The sequence below is a fragment of the Cervus canadensis genome, chromosome 11 (assembly GCF_019320065.1).
Source record: "Cervus canadensis isolate Bull #8, Minnesota chromosome 11, ASM1932006v1, whole genome shotgun sequence".
Lineage (NCBI taxonomy): Eukaryota > Metazoa > Chordata > Mammalia > Artiodactyla > Cervidae > Cervus > Cervus canadensis.
Genome location: NC_057396.1, coordinates 36,877,244 through 36,900,346, shown reverse-complemented (window position 1 = coordinate 36,900,346; position 23,103 = coordinate 36,877,244). Strand labels below are relative to the sequence as shown.

General features: G+C 45.7%; 1 protein-coding gene across 2 annotated transcripts in view; it reads left to right on the top strand.

Annotated features, from left to right (window-relative positions):
- Nucleotides 1-23,103, top strand: part of PARVA (parvin alpha) — a 172,534-nt gene that overhangs the window by 134,240 nt on the left and 15,191 nt on the right. For both annotated transcript variants that reach the window (XM_043482462.1, XM_043482463.1), the window contains 7 exons: nucleotides 279-394; nucleotides 3,937-3,995; nucleotides 5,580-5,599; nucleotides 7,136-7,197; nucleotides 7,862-7,930; nucleotides 10,579-10,680; nucleotides 11,713-11,785. In XM_043482462.1, coding sequence (XP_043338397.1) covers nucleotides 279-394; nucleotides 3,937-3,995; nucleotides 5,580-5,599; nucleotides 7,136-7,197; nucleotides 7,862-7,930; nucleotides 10,579-10,680; nucleotides 11,713-11,785 — 501 coding nt within the window. The remainder of the gene's footprint in view (nucleotides 1-278; nucleotides 395-3,936; nucleotides 3,996-5,579; nucleotides 5,600-7,135; nucleotides 7,198-7,861; nucleotides 7,931-10,578; nucleotides 10,681-11,712; nucleotides 11,786-23,103) is intronic.

Here is a 23,103-nt window from a genome sequence, read left to right as displayed (position 1 = left end):
ACCCATAGGGGTGGGATGAAAGGGGCATTGATTATGGATCAAAGTGAATCAGGATGCTGGGTGAGGGGTCACTGAACCCGTATTTCTTTTCCATTTTGTGTACAAGCATTTGATTGTGCATGTAGCTGAAGATGAGCTTTGATGGCCATGAACGGCCTCACAAGACCAGGACAGACTCCATTAGCCCCATGTGGTACTGCTATGTTTTGAATATCTGTTTATATCTGCCTAGAACCTAGAAGAAGATTCTCTGATTTATAAATTATCTTTTATTTCAGCGGTTCATGCCAAGAGCCTGGTAGCCATCTTGCATCTGCTAGTTGCTCTGTCCCAGTATTTCCGGGCACCAATCCGACTCCCAGACCATGTTTCCATCCAAGTGGTTGTGGTCCAGGTAAGTCAGAAGCCACTACAAACATCGGTGCCCTTAAAGGGGTGCAAGGGCTGAGCTCCCGTGTGAGCTCAGGCACACTGGGAAGCTTGCTAGGTGGACTGAATGAATGCTGAGTGTGCCTGGGTGTGCTGTGTGTTGGGAGGCATGTCTGAGCTTTCTGATGCATGTGGGCTTATCTCCGATATATGTACAAAAAGGGTAGAAGAGCGTGTGCTTGTGTCTGGGACAGCCTTATGTGGGGCGTGTGCCTGGGGTTTACATGCTTTCTTGAGGAAGGTGCCTGGGTATTATATATTTGAGGGTGGGGGGTATATATATTTGTGAGGTCTGTATAGTAGGATTAGGAGAACATATCCCTGTGTGTGTTTGTGTATGTCCTGCAAGCCATGGAGAGTCATTTTTTGGTTAAACAACCAATGCACAGTTATTGAGAAGAGACAGGTATCTGTGCATGTGAGGGCACATGTGCGTGTGCACACATGTGTGTTTGAGAGAGACCCTGACAGCCCGTGCCCATGTTGAGGGCACTGCCGCTTTTCACCTGCCCAGAGAAGCACAGCTGTGGTACCAAGTCATCTTGTGCAGATTATTATGTGGAATTTCCATTCACACACGGCTCTGTCCTTTCCACAATAAGGGGATGCTCTCTCCCCATGACTATCTCATTCTGCTCCTAACCCCATTAGATACTCAAATTCAATTTTATTTTCCAACTTTATGCTGTTGAGCAAAAGGTCGTCATTTTGCTGGCTTCTGTTCTTTTCCAAATAAACATGCTGCAAGGGAGAACATCCCTAATGAACAACTCCCTGGTTATTCAAGGTTATCCAGGGTTCTGTCTGGCGGCTCTGCCATCCCTTGGTGAAGAAGAGCCTAGAGGGTGAGTAGGCTTTGCTTGAGAAGCCAGGCCAGGCCAGCTTCTTGGACAAAAGGTCTTTGGGCCAGGCTTTCAGGGATCAGAAGTGAACCAGAGGAAAGGCGGACATGGGGGTGCCACTCAGCCGTGCCCTAATGAAAAAGTATTTTTTCCAATGCCTTCTGGGTACTTAACTTGCTAAAGATTAAGAGGGTATAATAGGAATATGACACCTTGGCCCTGCTTACCCAGACACAGGACTACCTAAGCAGCAGAGAGGGCTATCAGAGGCCCCTTGTCAATGCAAATGTGTGTGGTTCAGCCAGTGCAGCTGGCTGAAAGGGACTAATGGCCTCACTTACTGGGCTCTCAACTGTGTCAAGCATGGCATGAAGGATTTTATGGATACGTGGCCAGCCCAGAGCCTTCTGGTATATGCATCTTCCTAGTGAATCCAGGCCATCTCTATTGTGTCATTTTTTTTACCAATCAATAAAGTGTGAATCCATTTTATTATATTTTTTAAAACTATGATTCAGGATTTGTGAGGATGGGGGGGTGAAACAGTGGTCACTGCAGGCCCATGTCTCATGCCTTATTTTGAGCTCAATTATAGGCCATCAGAAGTCTGTCGCTGGTTTAATTTCTCCTGCAGGCAGTTTTGTTAGCATGAGAGAGAAAGGAGGACGTGTTGCATAAAATGGCATCAAGGCATGTCAGATTTTATGGGGTGTTTTGCTTTATCAAGTTAAACAGGCACAGAAGCATGACTCAGAAATGGCTATAAGATGCTGACTGAACTCTAGAGGGTTAGTTCTTTAGGGAACAAATAGTGTATTGAAGTGAATCAGGATACTGTGTGAGGGGGCACTGAACCCAGAATTCTTTTCTGTTCTATGTACAAGCATTTATTAATTCTGTCTGTTGTTGGAGATGAGGTTTGATGTCTGTGAATGGCCTTATTAGTCCTATGTGAAAATTTTTACATATGTTGAAGCTGAATTTGGAGAAAGTCCTGGTTTATCCTCACTGGATCTTTTTTAAATGGTATTTTACATTTTCTTCTTCCTTTTTTGCTTTGATAGTTCATTCTTCTTAATCTAATCCAGATACAGTCATGGCCTTTATCCAGCTCTACCTTTCCTTCTGTAAAAGGATTTTGTAAGGATGCTAAGTTTCCGTGGCTGTTGGGAATGCCAAGAAAAGGTTGTGAAAGTTGGGGCAGGAGGGTCAGAAGGCAGGTTTTAGCTAAGACACTAAAGCTTGGAGGCTCCTTCTTGACATACCTTGGCCTTTGTGGAAGATGGATTTGCTCTGACAACCTCTTGCCACGCCCAGACTATCTTCCAAGTGTCTGGTAACTGATTGAGTAGGGATCTGATGAATGCATCTCTCTCCTCACCTTCATCAGAAGGTCTCCCTGAACCCCAGCACTGCTTCATCAGCTCACATGCCCACGTAAACCAGCACTCAGCTGACTAACAGTAGGGACTTCCCTTGGTCCACTGGCAGAGACTGTGCTCCCAAAGCAGGGGACCCAGGTTTGATCCCTGATCAGGGAACTAGATCCTGCATGCTGCAACTAAGACCAGGTGTAGCCAAATAAGTTAATTTTTTAAAAGTTGACTAGCAGCAGCCTCTGCCTCTCCGAACAGCATTCTGATCGTGCCTGTGCTCTCCTGACTCTGCCTTTTTTGCTGGGGCCATCCCTCCCACTAGAGTGGTCTCTCACCTGTGTCCAGCCCAGTCCTAGGCTGACCCTCCCAGCTGAAAGCACTTGTTCTGGTCCTGCTCTCAGTACCTCCTCTCTGCAGGGGGCGACCATGTAATTGCTTATCCACCACACACTTGAGAGGGAAAGAGGATCCTACTCTAATAATTGAGCTGGGCCCTGAGGCATAAACCAGGGGCTTGTTTGGGGGAAAACCTTCTTGCTTACCTGTTCATCTACCCCATTTTACTCTTAAGTTCCTCGAGGTCCGAAACTGTCATAAGTCCAACAGAGGGGCTTGTATGTAGAAGGCACTGATTAATGAAACAGAGAAGAAAGAGGATAAGTTGATGGGAGGGGGTAGACAGATGATGGGTAGATGGGTGGGTGGATGGACAGGCAGATGGATGAGTGGATGAGTGGATGGACTGACAAACTGCTTACCCTTTTCTCAGAGCATAAGCTAGTTACCTAAGGACTGTACTACTTACTTAAAAGCTCCCCTAGTTAAACATTTTTTAAAAACTCTCCTGATTTCTCCAAGTTGGCTTCAGTTCCTCCACCCGAGCCCCTCTGCCCCCCAGTAAAACGTGTTTCTCTGCTTCCCCCTGTGGCCCCAGCCGGAAGGCAGACACGCCCTGGCCTTCATTTCCACTGGTGTACTGTGGATTTCTCCAGGAGGCAGTGTGCTTCCAGCAGAAGGTCTTCCAATAAAGAAAGAAAAGAGTTGCCATCCAAGAAACAGCCGACTTGTTTGGAATAAACACTAATTGCATTTAAGTATGAATGGTACAGTCCAGTCCCAGGAAACCAGGGGCCTTCTTTCACTTCTAGCAGTATCTTATCGCTGGATTCACTTCTTAAATGCCAGTAACTTTCTCAGTATCAGGAATGTTAATCAGTTTTTTGTATTTTTCTAAAGCATATTTTTCTCTTCTCCTCCCAACCCTCTCCCCACCCCACCCCCGTTTTCAGAAACGAGAAGGAATCCTCCAGTCTCGGCAAATCCAAGAGGAAATAACTGGTAACACAGAGTATGTCAACACCATTGTTGCCAGCGATTCTGTAATGGAACACAGATGTTTCTCCGAAATTCATCCATTTGCTGATATTTAGTTTTCATTTATTGGGATTGCAAGAGGGATTAGACTTCAGCCAATGATTATAGTTTAGCCTTTTCCGTGCATTCAAAACATGCCTCTCAATGCTTAAGGTACAAACTTGGGTGGGGAAGTGGGGAGAAGGAATTAGCCGTGATTGAAAAATTCTAATTTTGTGGCACTCCAGGAAAAAGTGTGCCCAAAAAAGCCAACCAGCATGAAATCATCATGCCATAAACATGGGGTTGAATTTAAATTGTTAACCTTCAAAAGGACATTTTTCTTCCTTTTCTGAATCTGATTTATATGGTCACGTGCCATGACCCAGAAAGTCCCTCTCTACCTTAGAGTAGTGGATTATTATTTTTTTTATTTACATTCACAGAAACTGGAATATCCGAATATGTAAGAGGTGTGTCATAAGAAAGATAAGTTTTGTTCTCAAGCACAAAGAGCAGGATGGTGTGTGGTGGTCTGAGATCACTGGGCAGGCCTGAGCCTGGCCACATGCAAAACCAGGCAAAATTTGTTTGTATCTTCTCCTGCTCCCCCAGTTTTCCTCTATAATCCTTTGAACAAGAGAGCCAGTGGAAAGGGCAGGGGCGCATGAAGCACTGATTACACTCCCTAAAACCTCACAACCCAAAGATGGAGGAGAAAGCCACCCTTGGTTTACTTGACTTGAACACTAAGTTCATTATTCTTCCTAGTACACCACCTACAAGTCATTGCTTAATAGGTGATAGATATACAGTTAGAATAAACATAATAAAAACTGAGAAAAAAGTGTATTGAGCATTTAGTATATACTAGAAATTATACTAAAATATTTGTGTATATTAAATCTTGTAATGCTCAGAACATCTGATTGAGTTGTTTACCGTGTTATCTTCATTTTAAGGGTTAGCAACCTGGAGCCCAGAGAGGTTTGGTAGCTTGCCCAAGGTCACACAGCAAGCACACAGCTCTGAAAGGCTTAAACCTAAGTGGTCTGTTGCTAATGTTGTGCTCTTACTATGCTGCATCACTGCTGTGAGTACGGTTCCAGTTCCTGCCCTCTTTGAGAAAATCTGTTCTAGGTCAATGGCAGGTACACTTTGGTGGGTATCACAGGATGGACAGGAGAGAGCCAAATGTACCTTCCCAAGCCGATGCCTTCAGCAAACTGGGCAGTGAAATGCCGTATTGGGATTGTCCCTACACCCTGCTCCTAAAACATGGTTGGGGATCCTGAATCTCTAAATCCAATATTCTTTCTCAGCTGTAAGCAATAGTATGAGTTTATTTAAAGCAAGAAGTAAAGTTAAAGCAAGTCCTTTAAGCATCACTTATACCAGGCTTTGTGTGAACCCCAGTATATCTGTAAAGCAAAGGGGGAAAAGAAGTGGTAATGTGGTAAAGACCACCCATAGTTGGAGACTTAGTGCAGAATAAGATGCCAAGGAAGGAAGCTTTGGGGGATCTGCAGCCAAAGGTGAGGAGAGAAGGGTCACACTGTTTTTTCTCTTCTTCCTGCAGGGCTCTTTCTGGAAGGCATGGTGAGTTGCGTAAGATTGTCCTCTGGTGCTGGTGACTGCCAGTGGGGTCTAGTTAATTCTGCAGCAGCTGGAAGAACAGGCACTCAGCTTGCTTCCTGCGTGTCTGTCTGCGCCAGCCTGGTGACAGGACTGGCTGGTGGGGAGGGAGGGCCAGCCGCTGGTGGGAAGAGGAGAAGGAACCACGGCTGCAGTCCTCCCGCAGGTCACTAGACTGTCGACACTGCTGGGCTTCTGCATGGGTCCTGGGCGCTGGCGGGGCAGTCTTGCTCTGCGAATATTGTGGAAGCAGAGCAAGCGATGCGCACAGCACAGTCCCCTCCCCACTCTGTCCAGACCTCCTCGAAGCTGCCTCTTTCCTCATCACGCCTCCTACATCTCCCATTTCCCAGAACCTTGGGTTTGTTTCTAAGGTCTCTGAATGTCCAAGATCACAATTCCCATTCTCAGATTTAATCATCAAGAGTGGGTGCAAAAAAAAAAAAGAGTGGGTGCGAGAGTGGGAGAGGCAGCCCAGGACCACAAACCACCCAGGCCTGGGCTCCTCTTGGAGACGCCCCATTCCCAGTGGCAGATCCATCTCCACTCTTTCTTTATACTATTTATTTTTTATTTATTTATTTGGCTGCATTGGGTCTTAATCATAGCATGCAGGATCATTTAGTTGCAGCATGTGGGATATAGTTCCCTATTCAGGGATCAAACCCAGGCCCTTTGCATTGGGAGCAGAATGTTAGCCACTAGACCACCAGGGAAATACCTCCTTCCACTATTTCACCTTTCAGATAAGAGGACCTAGGGGCTGTAGCGAGGAAAATCCCTGCAGGGGGCATGGCTTCACTATTTTCTCTGATTCTATATTCACTGTGCATAATAGTTTGAAATATTCTAATCATGCTAATAATAACTCAGATCAACAGATACTTCAGAGTTTAAGGAGCATGTACTTTCTAGTCTTTCATCCTCATTACCCACCTAGGGGAGCTTCATGTCCAGTGCACATTTTATAGAAGAGGAAGGCGAGGCTAAAAGGATTGGAGTGACTGGATCCCTCAGGAGGGGGAGCTCCCCCTTCTCAGCTGCAGCTCTGTGGCTCCCAGTCTGCCTATCTGCTTTCTACCAGAAAGCCTGTCTTGGTTTTGAAAATTAGCGAGTGAAGTGATTTGATATTTGGATGACATTCTGCTTCCAGAAAGCTTCAGAAACACTTTAGAACCATGACTAAATCATGGTATCAAGGAATACAAAATAGTGAAGAAAAATGGCCAATTCCAAGCCAGACTGCCTGCTAGAGCCCCCCAACCCAGCCTAAAGACGGTTGATGTAGAGGATGGACACATGCTTACACACACACTGGGGAAAGGTCCCCAAGATAAGAATCAACCCCAAACCTCTGCCCAAGCCCAGTGTCCTGAATTTGCAGCACGGTTCATCCCCCAGAGAATTCCCACCTGGAAGTGCCACTGGTCTGCAGAGGCTGGTGCCTGGGACCTGCGGTGGCACTAGCTCTGGGCTCTATTTGCTTTCTCTTTTTTTCAGAACGTGATGCCTTTGACACCTTGTTCGACCACGCACCAGACAAGCTCAACGTGGTGAAAAAGGTGGGAAAGAGATGCCTGAGAGGGAGGGCGGGAGGGAGGAAGGGGAGTGAGATGTCAAAATATATCAGGAAAACCCAGCCCCAGCAGCTTGCAAGCTTTCTGAAACTGGTGTCATGTCCAGATGACCACAAACACAGGGCTTTCCTGCTTGATATCCATTTCACCTGTCTTGTTCTCGCTGGACGCCTTACCTAGTTTCTTTCTTCTCCCATTCGGATGACAGCACCTCTGGGAGGTTCTGAGGCTACGGGCCCCCGTCTCCCAAGCACACTGAACCCCCAGCCACCCCTGCCCCTCACACAGACCTCCCTCTGTCTCCCTGGTCGCAGGCATCTGTACCTCGTGGAGGGGGACTGGAAGGCACCCAATGTGGTCATGTCTCCTCTGGCCCCCCGAGCCTGGGCTCAGGTACTCCAGCTGTCGTTCTGTCCTCTCACACCCCCTGCTCCTTGCCCAGTCCTGGGCCTGGCTGTTTGAGTCATACAGTGCCTGGGACTGCAGATCCTGGGGGCCGTCCTTCCCTGTGGATACAGGAGTTTCACAAGAGCGTCACTGGCTGCGCCCCCTTGGCTGGTCCTCATCCTGTGTCCTCACGGTGGAGTCATGGGGCAGCCTCCAGGGCAAGAGTCTCCCTCTCAAGGCCTGGCTTGTGCTTTTCTTCTAGACACTCATCACTTTCGTGAACAAACACCTGAATAAACTGAACCTGGAGGTCACAGAACTGGAAACCCAGGTGGGTGACAGCCCCGAGTGCAGGGTGGGGGACAAGACCCCCTGGACCGCCACTGTTCCCAGGGCCCCACATTGTCAGGAGGCTTTCCACCCTGACCCTGGAGCTTCTCTGGGGAAGGGAGAGGGAATTCTATTCCACTCTGAGAGGTGAACTGCATGAGATTTCTCTGAATTTTTTCCAATTTTTTATTTTGAAAATCTGCAAGAGTATTGTCATGAACCCCTATGTACTCTTCACCCACATACACCAATTGTTAGCGTTTGTCCACATTTTGGGGTTTTTTTCTCTTTCTACCTTTAAATACTTCAGCATACATCTCTTAAGAACAAGTACATGCTCTTAGAGAATCACAATACAGTAATCAAATTCAGGCAGTTTTAACATCAGTGCAATGTTAACCTATTTTGGTTGAACCATGTGAAACTGCTGATACTTGACTACTCTTGACATGAGTAGTGTCACGTGGTTCCAAGAAACACAGATGTCCTCGTATTCTCACCTGATACGTTTAGTTGTCATGTCTCTTTAGTCTCTCTTTAATAGAGAACAAATCCTCAGCCTGTCTGCCTAACGTTGACATTTTTGAAGAATGCGAGCTATATGGTACATAGAATCTCTCTGTTTTTCCCCCTCATGATTAGAGGTAGGTTATGCATGTTCAAGAACAGTACCCTTGAGACAATACTGTGTTCTTCTCAGGTGTTTTTGTCCATCAGTTCTGTACCTGGTGGTGGTAACTTTGATCACTTGGCTAAGTTGGCATTCTCTCAGATTTCCCTACTGTAAAGCTCCTCCCCTTTATAATTAATAGCTAATCTATGTTAGGAGATACTTTGAGACTATGTAATGTGTCCCATTTCCCAATCTCCTTTCATTCGCAATTAATTTCTAAAGCGTGATTTTCTTTTGAATACATGGGCATCTCCTGTATTTTTAAAGGCCTGTGACTGAGCTCTCCCAGGGTGTGTCTCGACTCTGGAGGCAGCATCATATATGGGAGATGGGGGCACTCTGCAGAAGTAATGATTCCTGGAGAGAGCTGGAATGAGCCCTGGGAACTTCCTCTTCACTTTTCATGGGCAGGGAAGGGAGTCTCTGCTGAGCACATGTGGGGCCTGTCTGTAGTTTCACCACCAAGTCATTGGAACTGCAGTCGGGGGTGAGAGCAGCTAGGTCTGTGGCACTCAGAGCTATAAGTAATCCTGACCCTAACCCAATGTCCTCCCTTGAGTTGACAGATTGGATTCTTTCATCCTCAACCCATTGCAGCCACAGCCAGAGGAAGGCCCAGCTAACCAATTCCGTAGGAGGGCCTTGATTTTGACACAGATGTTGGGGTTTGCTTCCCATGGTCCACCCCGGGGTGGCCTGGAATGAGTCATGCTCAGGCCCTACCCGCCTGAGTTGAAGGCCAGATGGATGAACACAGGGAGGAAGCCACTCCTAGGTCAAGTTCATGCTCAGGGTTGTTTGCCCATAACCCACGTTGAGCCACAGGCCCACCATCTAGTCACCCAGCAGAGCTCAGACTCTGGGCCCAGCCCAGATTCCGGGTAATTCAATCTAGTATTTTAAAAGTTTCCTAAGATGCTTCCAAGAACTTTGACCTCTTGTGAACTCTAGCAACTGTTGTTTATACAAATATTTGATGGCTCTGCCTCCTTTGAAAGGTTCTAGAATATCAGATATGCACCTGACCTCCATATCTTCACTCAGGCCATTTATCTTCCAGACCCACAGCATCTACTCCTTTCACATTCCTCTCATCTCATGGGCCCCCACTGTCCCCACAAAGCCTGCTCAGCACACACGTACCTCCCCTCCCTTGAGTGGAAGGCCTGCACCCCTCTGCTTGGCTTCGGCGCCTGTTGTTCCTCAGACCAGGTTCTCAGCCCATCAGGCCTCTGCTGTCTTTGATGGAAGGGACCAGCTCTAAGCCTCTTGCCATGGCCCTGAGCACACAGTGGTGCTTTGTCAGCAAGAGCCAGGACGTTGTGTCCTGACTGCTTTGTTGTTTTCCAGGATAAAAAAAATAGCAATAGCTAATATCTAATATGTGTTAAGTGTTGCCTACATGCCAAGCAGTGTTCTAGACACCGTACACATATTTACCCTTTCCCTCCTGCTTGCCCTCCCGAGCTAACTCCTGCTTATCCCTCACGTCTCCATCTAGGCAGCACCTCCCCCGGAAGCCTTCCCTGGTGCCTGCCACGGGATGAGTGACCTCTCCCGGTCTCCCGCAGGCCCGCATGTTTCCCTCCCGCAGAGCAGCAGCAGCTGCATGCCTGTCCTCCACAGCACATGTGGGGCCTGTCTGGACCCGCCGGACCGTGAGTTCCTCCAGGGCCGGAGCCACGCCTGACCCGCCTCTGTGCTCCATGTGCCAGATCGGCGCTTGGTACATAGTCAGCGCTCAATAAATACTGGACCAGCTGAGATCAGGAGCGTGGGCCTGTGTGTGGACCAGCCGGACGTGGGGCCACAGACCTACCTGCCTCAGGCCACTGTTCGTCACTGCCTGCCAGCAGCCTGCCCGGGGACATAGCCTTTGGGGGCTGACCTGGAAGCTGATGGGCCCCTGGATGGGCCGGGGCTGGAGGGCTGGAGGGCTGGAGGGCCCAGTGCCTTCACCTGGCTCTCTCCTCCAGTTTGCAGATGGGGTGTACCTGGTGCTGCTCATGGGGCTCCTGGAGGGCTACTTCGTGCCCCTCCACAGCTTCTTCCTGACCCCGGACAGCTTTGAACAGAAGGTAAGAGGAGGCCCCAGCCCACATGCCCAACCCAGCTTCCCATACCTGAGCTGGGACCATCTGGGTAAAGGCAGCGGCTTCCTGTCTGCCTAGGGTCTTCAGTGGTTGGAAGGGGGCGGGGGGCGGCAGCTGAGCTGGGGAGCAGCTACCTACAGCCCCTGAGCATCCCTCCCCTGCACCCTGGTGGCCTGGCCACACCTTCCTGCTGGGGGCCACAGCCCCGCTTCATCCCTCCCCAGGGGTGACAGGGAAGGTGGCTGCAGAGTGGTTGGACATGAGGATCCCGCTCAGCCGAGTTCTGAAGCCTCTCCTGGGTTGCCACCGCCCACCTGCTAGACAACAGGCATTTGGTCCCAAGCAGAAACCTTTCTCTGCCTCTTGAATGTCTTTTTTTTTCTAAACTTTATTTTTTAATTTATTTCATTTTTGGCCACACAGGGTCTTCCTCGCTGCTCACAGGCTTTCTCTAGTTGCTGGGGAGCTGGGGCTATTCTTCATGGCGGTGCATGGGCTTCTTACTGTGGTGGCTTCTCTCGTTGTGGAGCACGGGCTCTCGGGCACACAGGCTCAGTAGTTGTGGCTCTCGGGCTTAGTTGCTCCACAACATGTGGAATCTTCCCAGACCAGGGATCAAACTGGTGTCCCCTGCATTGGCAGGCAGATTCTTAACCACTGCGCCACCAGGAAGGTCCTTTTGAAGATGTCTTACTGTCTGATTCTTTCAACTGTGAGCACATACGTTCCTGAGTTTACAGTCCTGGCAGTGACACAGGAACACAGTAGGACACGGAGAGAATCTTTAACTCCTCCGGGAGTGCTTCACCAACAGAGGCTAGGCCTCGTCCACACTCCGGGTGGCAGGCCCGCTTTGGCTGCCTTGTTTCTGCTTCAAAAACCAGCCTCAGTTTAGCTCAGCCCCTGCCCCTCTGGCTACAGTGCTGGTTCTTCCACTTTCCAGGGGCAGGTCCCAGGGAGCCGCATGGGTCCAGGAATGAGTATGCAGCGCCTCACACACTTCATTTCTCTTTCCAGGTCTTGAACGTCTCCTTTGCCTTTGAGCTCATGCAAGACGGAGGATTGGAAAAGCCAAAACCACGGCCAGAAGGTACTTGGCTCTTCCCTGGGTTCGTGGCAAGAGGTCAAGACCTTCCCCTGCATACAGGTTTTCACGGCACAGAGCATGATTCATGTTTGATACCAGAGGGAAGACTGTCTCCTCTGAAACCTTCTTTGCCAGTTGCAAGGGAAGGTGGGACAGGGTGCAGCTGCTCAGTTCTGGGGATCTTTGGTGAGCTGTAGATTGCACAACCATGGGGAAAAAAAAAACAACCTGAAATCCCATGTGTGGGATCATCGGCATAAGGGCCCATGCAGATGCAGAGCAGAGGTGCTGCTGCAGGAACTGTCCTGGCCTGATTTCCAGGTTCTTCTGTCCCTGGACAGGGTGCTGACCTGCCCGAGAGCTATCTCCCAGGTAGGCAAGGGGAAGATGCAGAGGTCATCACAGGCGCTCTGCTCTGAGCATAATTACCTTTTCTGCGCTCTGCCAGCTCCAACTCTGCCTAAGGACAAGGCTTGATTTGTCAGGTTTGCATTGCAAAGGTTAAGGCTGAAAAAATGCAAAAGCAGCAAAATGCTCCAGCAGCGCTCCCTTGCTTGTGCTTAAAGCAATGTGCGCATTTGTGCGTGTCGGAGGAGATGGTGGAAGTTGGGCTAAATTGGAAGGACCAGGGAAGGCTTTTGTATTTTTTTTCTTTTATACTGGAGTATACAATGTTGTGTTAGTTTCAGGTGTACAGCAAAGTGATTCAGTAATACATATAATGGATCTATTCTTTTTTAAAATTCTTTGCTCATTTAGGTTATTATAGAGTATTGAACAAAGTTCCCTGTGCTATATATATAGTAGGTCCTTGTTGATTATCTGTTTTAAATATAACAGTGTATACATGTCAGTCCCAAACTCCCCATCTATCCCTTCCCCTCTGGTAACCACAAGTTCTCTAAGTCTGTGAGTCTCTTTTTGTTCCGTAGTAAGTTCACTAGTATCATTTTTTTCAGATTCTACATATAAGTGATATCATATTTGTCTGTCTGACTTACTTCACCTAGTGTGATAGTCTCTAGGTCTATCCATGTTGCAAATGGCATTATTTCATTCTTTTTAAAGGCTGAATAATATTTATTGTATATACGTACCACATCTTTATCCATTCATCCGTCAATGGACATTTGGGTTGCCTCCATGTCCCAGATATTGTAAACAGTGCTACAATGAACATTGGAGTGCATGTATCCTTTCAAACCATGTTTTTCTCCAGATGTATGCACAAGAGTAGGATTGTTGGATCATATGGGGGCACTGTTTTTAGTTTTTTAAGGAATCTCTGCACTGTTCTTCACAGTGGCTGTATCTATTTACATTTCCACCAATAGTGTAGGAGAGGTCCCATGTCCCCACATCCTCTGCAGATTTTATTGTTTGTAGACTTTTTGACAGTGGCTAGTCTGACTGGTGTGAGGTGAGATCTCACTGTAGTTTTGATTTGTCTTTCTCTGATAATTAGCAACGGTAAGTACCTTTTCACATGCCTCTTGGCCATCTATATGTCTTCTTTGGAAAAGTGTCTATTTAGGCCTGCCAATTTTTTTTTGTATTGTTTGTTTTTATATTGAGTCACATGAGCTATTTGTAAATTTTGAAGATTAATCCCTTGTTGGTAGCATTGTTTGCAAATATTTCTTCCATTTTGTGGGTTGTCTTTTCATTTTATACATAGTTTCCACTGTTTTGCAAAAGCTTTTGAGTTTAATTAGTTTAGCCGACGATGGTGAAGCAAGTCTTAGAGGGATTTGATGCCAAGGCAGCAAGTTTGGACTTGACTCCATAACAGTAGGAGTCATGGAAGGTTCTTGAGCAGGTGGGTGGTGTGATCAGCGCTCTATTCCAGAGAGATGACTTGGAAGGCAGTGTGAAGAACAGATAGTTAAGTGTGGGGCACCATCAGCAGCACTGGGGAACCTAAGAGGAAAAACAAGCTTGAGAGGGGACGTAAGCGGCAGCTTTGGAAACCTTGAGGTTTTGACCAAAGAGAACTGGAGTTCAGGCAAAAGAGCAGGGCTGTGGTTATATCATTGCAAGTCTTCCACTTATACACCAAGAGAGAATGGAACAACAGGAAAGCATGTAAGGAAAGGGGAAGGGCTAGAGACAGTATCTTGTGGGAATGCCTTTACTCGTGAGGCTGGAGGACAAAGCAAGAAAACCAGAGGAGAGAGGTCGATTGTGAAGACATTGGTTGGTCCCTGTCTCGTGATGCTTTCCAGACCTCAGTAACTATCAAGCTGGCCAGCAAAAGCCAGTTTCTTAGTCCTACTGACCATCGCCTCGTTCTGAGCACCTGGTTGCTGCCAGAGGAGGAGTTCTAGCAATGCTGCTGTCCCTCTCGAGGCGCTCTCCCTGAAAGGCCACCCCAGCCATTCTAATGCCTTTAAAAGTGGACTCCAAGCGTCCTGTGGCCAGCTATTAAAAGCACCCTGCTCCTGGGTATGGGAGACGTAGCAGGAAGAGTTCTGGCCAGCATTTCAGCTTCCATTTTCCTGAACTGCCTAATGTGAAACTTCCTGGTTACAGATTGGAAGTTCTCCTCCTGACACCAGTTTTCAAGCATTTATACCCTTTAACACAGTTTTTCCAATATCAATTAGTCTATAGGGATATTTTACCATATAGATGACATTTCTTATATAATTATTGAACTGCTTAATATGAAATTTCCTGACCGATGTGAATGGAAAAGCACATCTGTTTTATGTGCTATTATACTGGGCACTATGCCCATGCTGAAAATTTCCAATGCATAAAGTAGAAGTGAAATGGGAATTCTGTGAGACTGTACTTTGTGAGAAGTATACCCCAGCATTCTCTCTAGTTTCTGTGCTTCTACCTGGGAAGTGAAATTTGGTAGTAAATGCTGTAGACTTTTCAAAAAGTGCTAATCTAGTTCTTTGAGGGTATTTCAACATCAAACTGGCTGTAGTAGAGGCATTTTTTATGGCAAATATTTTTAAGGTCAGGAAAATGTTTCCTCTGCCATGCTATTTGACACTCAGAGCTCTGTTATACCTTGAAATCCCCTGGAAACTTTGGGTTTCCATCTCAGATGACTTTTGCTACTCACGCTTCATAACCTTTTAGTGCCCCAGTTGTTGTTCTGTCACTTACTCATGTCTGACTCTTTGCAACCACATGGACTGCAGCACTCCAGGCCTCCTTGTCCTTCACCATCTCCTGGAGCTTGCTCAAACTTATGTCCATCGAGTCAGTGATGCCATTGAACCATCTCATCCTCTGTCATCTCCTTCTCCTCCAGCCTTCAATCTTTCCCAGCATCAAGGTCTTTTCTAATGAATCAGCCCCAGTTAGTGTAAATGCAAGCCAAGCTTTAGCACCAAATTCATGGCCAATGGAGCAGTTGAAATATTGGCATGAAGGTGGTGGCTTTTTATTTAGGGTGTCATACCATGCCTCTTCAGTTGCACATGACCACTCCATAATCATTCAAATAGAGTCATCATTGAACATGGTTAAAATACCAGAACTCTAGGCAGATGGGGACTAGAAGACACTTAGAAACAGATAGGAATGAAGTCTGCATGTAAGACAGCCAGCAGGCTGATGGAATGTCTAAAATATAAGGAGTCTAATAGTTGGGACCAGGCTACTTCAAACAATGCTGAAAATCCAGGCAGGTGAAGGCAGGTTAGTTGTAGACGATCAATACTGTTTGTGGAAGGATTTGGTCAGAGGCTGGAAATATGAGAAATGATTGAACTTCCCTCCCCCATTCCCTTAGGAGATAGTTTACAGACCAGTGGCAAAAATGTTTAAGCTCTGATCCAAGTGTTAGCAAGGATGTGCAGCAACAGAGGCTTTCTGTTTATCCTTGTGTGCCTGCATGCTAAATCACCTCAGCCGTGTCCAGCTCTTTGTGACCCTATAGACTGTAGCTTGCCAAGCTCCTCTGTCCATGGGATGCTCTAGGCAAGCATCCGGAAGTGGGTTGCCCTTTCCTTCTCCAGGGCATCTTCCTGACCCAGGGATCAAACTCGCATCTCTTGTGTCTCCTGCATTGGCAGGCAGGTTCTTTTACCAGTAGTGCCACCTGGGAAGTCCTTTTTTGTCCTTATGTAATACATTTAAAATTTATCATAGGGGCTTCCCTGGTGGTGCTTCTGTGGCACAGTGGGTAAGAATCTGCCTGCCAATGCAGGGGACATGGGTTTAATCCCCGATCCAGGAAGATCCCACATGCTGTGGAGCAACTACGTCTGTACACCACAACTACTAAAGCCCATGCTCTACAACAAGAGAAGCCACCGCAATAAGAAGCCCAAGCACCACAACTCGAGGGTAGCCCCTGCTTGCTTCAACTAAAAGAAAAAAGCACCCACAGCAACTAAGACCCAGCGCAGCCAAAAATAAATAAAAAAAAATTTTTTTTAAGATTTATCATACAAATGTATTAAATGTAGAATGACAGCCTCTCAAAATGTCCACATCCTGATCCCTGGGACCTGTTATTACCTTATAGGATAAAAGAGACTTTGAAGATATAAGTTGAGGATCTTTAGCTGGATCCTCATTGGAACCCCCCAGATGATCCAGGATAACCAGAATGATGCAGCACAAGAAAGACTCCACCAGCCATCACTGACTTTGAAGATGAAAGGAGGCCATAAGCCAAAGCATGCAGGCAGCCCCCAGAGGGTTAGAAAAAGCAAGAAAACAGATTCTCCCCGAGAATCTCCAAAGGTGAACATAGCCCTGCTGACACCTTGATTTTATCCCAGTGAGACCCATTTTAGACTCTGACCTTTAGAATTGTAAGATGATAAATTTGGATTGTTTTAAGCCACCAGATATATGGTAATATGTTAGAGCAGCAATAGAAAACTAATATACCCTATGACTAACAATTCCACTAATAAGTATGCAGGCCGATATACCAGGCCACTAGTCTTAAGAATATCCATAATGGACTACACTGGCATGTGCATCCCCAGTAAGCAAGTCAATTGAAGTACACTCATACCATGGATTATTGCACAATGGCAACAATAAAAAGGAATGAAGTAAGAAATCATGAGAGAGGCTTCTAGTTACTGAAGCATGAAGAGGTCAATGATTATCCTCTGCAAAAAAAGCAAGTGTAAAACTGGACAAAATGATCAAAAGCAGCCATTTCAAGGCACTGAAAACTTACCAGAAGTAGTCAACAAATTGAGAAATTTTCTTGAAAGACAACAGAACATTGTTAATTAGTTATACCTCAATGAAACTGTTTAAAGGATGAATCCTATAAACAATTTTTGAGTAAAAAAAAATCACAAAATAATGTGTAGTATAAATTGATGTATATGAAGTGTAAAAATAGGCAAAACTATAATTTGACGTTTAAGGGTTCATATGTTGCTGGTGGAACTATGAAGAGGAGCAAGGATGTATATATCAAGAGTAATCATGATAAAAGTGAGGATAGTGGTTACCTTTGCAGGGTGACTGAGGACCTGAATGCAGAGAGGAAGGGGGTGCTTCTAGGGTACTGACAATGGTCTACCTTGGACATGAATTGTGGTTACATGAGGGTTTTCATACAACTATTTAAAACTCTGTGTGTATGTGTGTGTATAGCATGTACTTTTCTGGATGCTTGTCATATGAAGAAAGTTAGTGTAAAGTTTATGGCTAAATCACTAGACAGGGTAGCAAACCACCACCAAAATAACCCATACTGAAGGATGGAAACAGGAGGGCAAGGCAAAGACTGCGTGTGAGCTCCATCCATTGGAGGTGGGATGGAGGCTGGAACACAAAGGCCATCTTAGAGGCTGGGCCCACCCTGAGTAGGGGGCTTGTGACCACCCCATTTATTCCAGCCCCCACCAGCTGGTAGCACTGAGCCCCCAGGCTTCCTCCCACCTTGGTCAGGGAACTTGTAGGAAGGCATCAGAGAAAGGACCTCAGACTGGGATGAGGGAGGCTGGGGTGGCCCAGATGGGTCCTTGGAGGGCACAGCCTTGAGTCTGACTTGTCTCTTCCTTGGCCTCAGCCAGACAGCTTCTGCTCTGGCTGTCTATCCAGGAGCCCTACCGTCCTGACTGTCCGCCCCCAGACAGGGACTCTGGACCAGCACAGAGAGGGGATCAGAGCAGTACTGACTTGCTAATAATACAATTTATTAGCCCAGGGTTTTAAGGAAGCTGTATTTATCTTTTGTTTTTTTATTTATTTATTTTTTTTGTCATACATTGATATGAATCAGACATAGATTTACACGTATTCCCCATCCCGATCCCCCCTCCCACCTCCCTCTCCACCCGATTCCTCTGGGTCTTCCCAGTGCACCAGGCCCGAGCACTTGTCTCATGCATCCCACCTGGGTTGGTGATCTGTTTCACCATAGATAGTATACATGCTGTTCTTTTGAATATCCCACCCTCACATTCTCCCACAGAGTTCAAAAGTCTGTTCTGTATTTCTGTGTCTCTTTTTCCGTTTTGCATATAGGGTTATCGTTACCATCTTTCTAAATTCCATATATATGTGTTAGTATGCTGTAATGTTCTTTATCTTTCTGGCTTACTTCACTCTGTATAAGGGGCTCCAGTTTCATCCATCTCATTAGGACTGATTCAAATAGGAAGCTGTATTTATATTGCAGGGAATCATAGATCATTCCCAGGAATCCAAAGCTCCTCTCCTGGCTGAGAGGGCCCACCTACTGGCCCACCAGGAACTACCTGTGTGGCCCTTGGCCTTCTTGCTAAGAACACACAACAAGTAGTGTCTCTGATTGTAGTCCCGCACTTCGCCAGGCCCACCTTGTGGTGATAACCTATGGAAAGAATGAACTCAGATCTCCCAAGGAGCAGCACTTACTTGATGTGAATGGTACCCCCTGGAGCTGTGCAGTGCAGACTTAATGGCTCTCCATTAAGCTCTGCTACTAGGCAAAGATGGGAAAGTTGAAAGGAAACTACCATCTAGGGATCCCTTCATAAAGCATCTGCCTTCAATGCGGGAGACCTGGGTTTGATCCCTGGGTCAGGAAGATCCCCTGAAGAAGAAATGGCAACCCACTTCAGTACTCTTGCCTGAAAAAATCCCATGGACGGAGGAGCCTGGTAAGCTACAGTCCATGGAGTTGCAAAGAGTCAGACATGACTGAGTGACCTCTCTCTCTCACATATGTTCACAAAACCCAATCTTAACCAGTGAGAAAACCGATTCCAAGACATTAAATGGCTTTAAGCAGATCATTAACCCATTGTAGTGAAGATGCACTTCAAATTTTAGTGGACATTAATATTAAAAAAGAGGAGACATATCAAGGTGACAGAGTAGAAGGATGCAGAGCGCACCTCCTCCATGAACACATCAAAAATATATCTACATGTGGAGTAATTTTCACTGAAAACTAACTGGAGACTAGCAGAAAGACTCTTGTACAACCAACGCTATATAAAAATCTGCACAGAATTGGGTAGGAAAGGAAGAGAAGCGATCAAGGACCTCTGCTCCTGGGAGGGGACTCAGACGGGGAGGGGGCAGTCTGAGCCACATATTGGGCACCCTGGCCCTGGAATCTAACACCAGGTGGATGAGTCCCCTCAGGTTTGAAAATCACTAGGACAAATAGGAGGGCTGTATGAAACCTAGGCAGAGGAAGCAGATTGAAACAGCAGGGGACCCTGGCTGGTTTTGCCATAACTGCCCCAGCCTGAGCTGAGTACCACTCCAGCCCCACTTGCTCCATGATGCTGCTCCACACCAAGGCTAGGGCTGCTGTGGCCAAGGGGAGTGCTCAGTTTTGAGGGATGGAGCTGGGAACATTTGAACATGGAACAGTCTCTGAAAGGGGGCAGGGAAACTTCTACTGGTGCGTATGGAGACAGCACATCAGAAGTGGTCTAAGACCCTAACTAGGGCTGGGACTGCCATAGCCCACACACAGACCACCTCTGTGACCCAGTCCAGCCCAATCCTGCTCTGCTCTAGGGCGAGGGTGATGGGAGGGGGAGAGCAAAGAGGAACAGAGCCAGTTCAGAGCCTACCTTAGGGCTTCTGCTTCAGCAACTTGGAACCCAACCTTTCTCCCAATGGGATGATATCAGCCACTGAGCAAAGCAGAAGGCCCAGCTCACACCTAGCTCTCCATCTAGCCCCTCCATCTCCAACGCCACCTGCTACCAATGTGACACTTGCCAGAACACTATGGGGAAAGGTGTGACCTATGCTCATGTCAGATCCAGCTCTCCCACCAAAGCCACTGGACCCATGCAGACTGTATAGAGTCACTTCCACACAAGGACATCCATGGAGTCGGTAAGTGTTTCACCTAATCTCATAGGGACAGAACAAGTTAAGCAAGATGACAAGATACAGGAATTTATTTCAATTGAAAGAACAAGAGTAAACCGGTGGAAAAGAAACAATGAAATGGAAGTAATTTACTCAATAGAGAGTTCAAAGCATTAGTAATAAGAATGCAAACTGTATTAGGGAAAATAATAGATTAATACAGTGAGATTTTAATAAGGAACTAAAATATAAAAAAGAACCTGTCAGAAAGGGTGTGGAGAGAGGGAACCCTCATACATTGTTGGTAGGAATGTAAATTGGAACAGCCACTATGGATTACAGTATGGAGGTTCCTTAAAAAACTAAAAATAGAACTACCATATGATCCTGCAGTCCCACTCCTGTGCATATATCCGGAGAAAACCATAATTGAGGAAGATACATACACCCTTATATTCATTGCAGCATAATATACAATAGCCAGGACATGGAAGCACCCTAAATGTCCATCAACAGAGGAATGGATAAAGAAGATATAGCACATATATACATGGAATATTATTCAGCCATAAAAAAACAGTGAAATAATGTCATTTGCACTGAAACTCATGGACCTAGAGATTGTCTACTGAGTGAAGTAAGTCAGGGAAAAACATCATACAATATAACTTATACATGGAATCTAAAAAATGTTACAAATGAACCTATTTACAACCCAGAAATAGTCACAGATGTAGAAAACAAATTTATGGTTATGGTAGCGGGGAGGAAGAGGTGGAGACATAAATTGGGAGACTGGGATTATACACATATAACCTTAATTATTATATACACACTACTATATATAAAAGAGATAAATAACAAGGACCTACTGTATAGATGGGGAATTCTTCTCAATACCCTATAATGACCTACATGGGAAAAGAATTTTTAAAAGAGTGGATATACGTATATGTTGAATGGTTCTATGAAGACCTACAAGACCTTCTAGAACACCAAAAAAAAGATGTCTTTTTCATCAAACAGGACTGCAATGCAAACATAGGAAGTCAAGAGATACCTGGAGTAACAGGCAAGTTTGGCCTTGGAGTACAAAATGAAGCAGGGCAAAGGCTAACAGAGTTTTGCCAAAAGAATGCACTGGTCATAGAAAACACACTTTTCCAGCAACACAAAAGATGACTATGCACATGGACATCATCAGATGGTCAAGACCAAATTCAGGTTGATGGTATTTTTTGCAGCCAAAGATGGAGAGACTCTATACAGTCAGCAAAAACAAGACCGGGAGCTGACTATGGCTCAGATCATGAACTCCTTATTGCAAAATTCAGCCTTAGTTGAAGAAAGTAGGGAAAACCACTAGGCCATTAAGATATGACCTAAATCAAATTCCTTTTATGATTATACAGTGGAAGTGACAAATAGATTCAAGGGATTAGACCTGATAGAGTGCCTGAAGAACTATGAATGGAGGTTCATAACATTGTACAGGAGGCAGTGATCAAAACCATCCCCAAGAAAAGGAAATGCAACAAGGCAAAATGATTGTCTGAGGAGGCTTTACAAAGAGCTGAGAAAAGTAGAGAAGTGAAAGGCAATGGAGATAAGGAAAGATATACCCATCTGAATGCAGAATTCCAAAGATTAGCAAGGAGGGATAAGAAAGCCTTCTTAAGTGAACATTGTAAAGAAATAGAGGAAAACAACAGAATCGGAAAAACTAGAGATTTCTTTAAGAAAATTAGAGGTATCAAGGGAACGTTTCATGTAAAGGGGCATGATAAAGGACAGAAATAGTATGGACCTGACAGAAACAGTTTGGACCTAACAGAAACAGAAGAGATTAAGAAAAAGTGGCAAGAATATATAGAACTGTACAAAAAAGTTGTTAATGACCCAGATAACCACAATGGTTTAATCACTCACCTAGAGCCAGATATCTTAGAGTGCAAAGTCAAGTGGGCCTCAGGAAGCATTAGTACGAACAAAGCTAGTGGAGGTGATGGAATTCCAGGTGAATTATTTTAAATCCTAAAAGATGATGCTGTTAAAGTGCTGCACTCAATATGCCAGCAAATTTGGAAAACTCAACAGTGGTCACAGGACTGGAAAAGGTCAGTTTTCATTCCAGTCCCAAAGAACAGCAATGCGAAAGAATGTTCAAACTACCACACGATTGCACTTATTTCATATGCTAGCAAGGTAATGCTCAAAGTTCTTCAAGCTAGGCTTCAACAGTACATGAACCGAGAACTTCCACATGTACAAGATGGTTTTAGAAAAGCAGAAGAACCGGAGATCAAATTGCTAACATCTGTTGGATCACAGAAAAAGCAAGAGAATTACGAAAAACATCTACTTCAGCTTCATTGACTATGCTAAAGCCTTTGACTAGGTGGATCACAAAACTGTGGAAAGTTCTTAAAGAGATGGGAACCAGACCACCTTACCTACCACCTGAGAAACCTGTATGCAGGTAAAGAAGCAACAGATAGAACTGGACACGGAACAACAGACTAGTTCCAAATCAGGAAAGGAGTACATCAAGGCTGTATATTGTCACCCTGCTTATTTAACTTACATGCAGAGTACATTGTGAAAAATGCTGGGTTGGATGAATCACAAGCTGGAATCAAGATTGCTGGTAGAAATATCAACTTCAGATATGCAGATGATACTACTTTAATGGCAGAAAGTGAAGAGGAACTAAAGAGCCTCTTAATGAAGTTAAAAAAGAAGAATGAAAATGTCGGCCTAAAACTCAACATTCAAAAAACTAAGATCATGGCATCCAGTCCTATCACTTCATGGCAAATAGATAGGGAAAAAGTGGAAACAGTGACAGACTATTTTCTTAGGCTCCAAAATCACTGTGGACAGTGACTGTAGACACAAAATTAAAAGACATTTGCTCCTTAGAAGAAAAGCAATGACAAACCTAGACAGCATATTAAAAAGCAGAGACATCACTTTGCCAACAAAAGTCCATCTAGTCAAAGCCATGGTTTTTCCAGTAGTTATGTACAGATGTGAGAGTTGGACCATAAAGAAGGCTG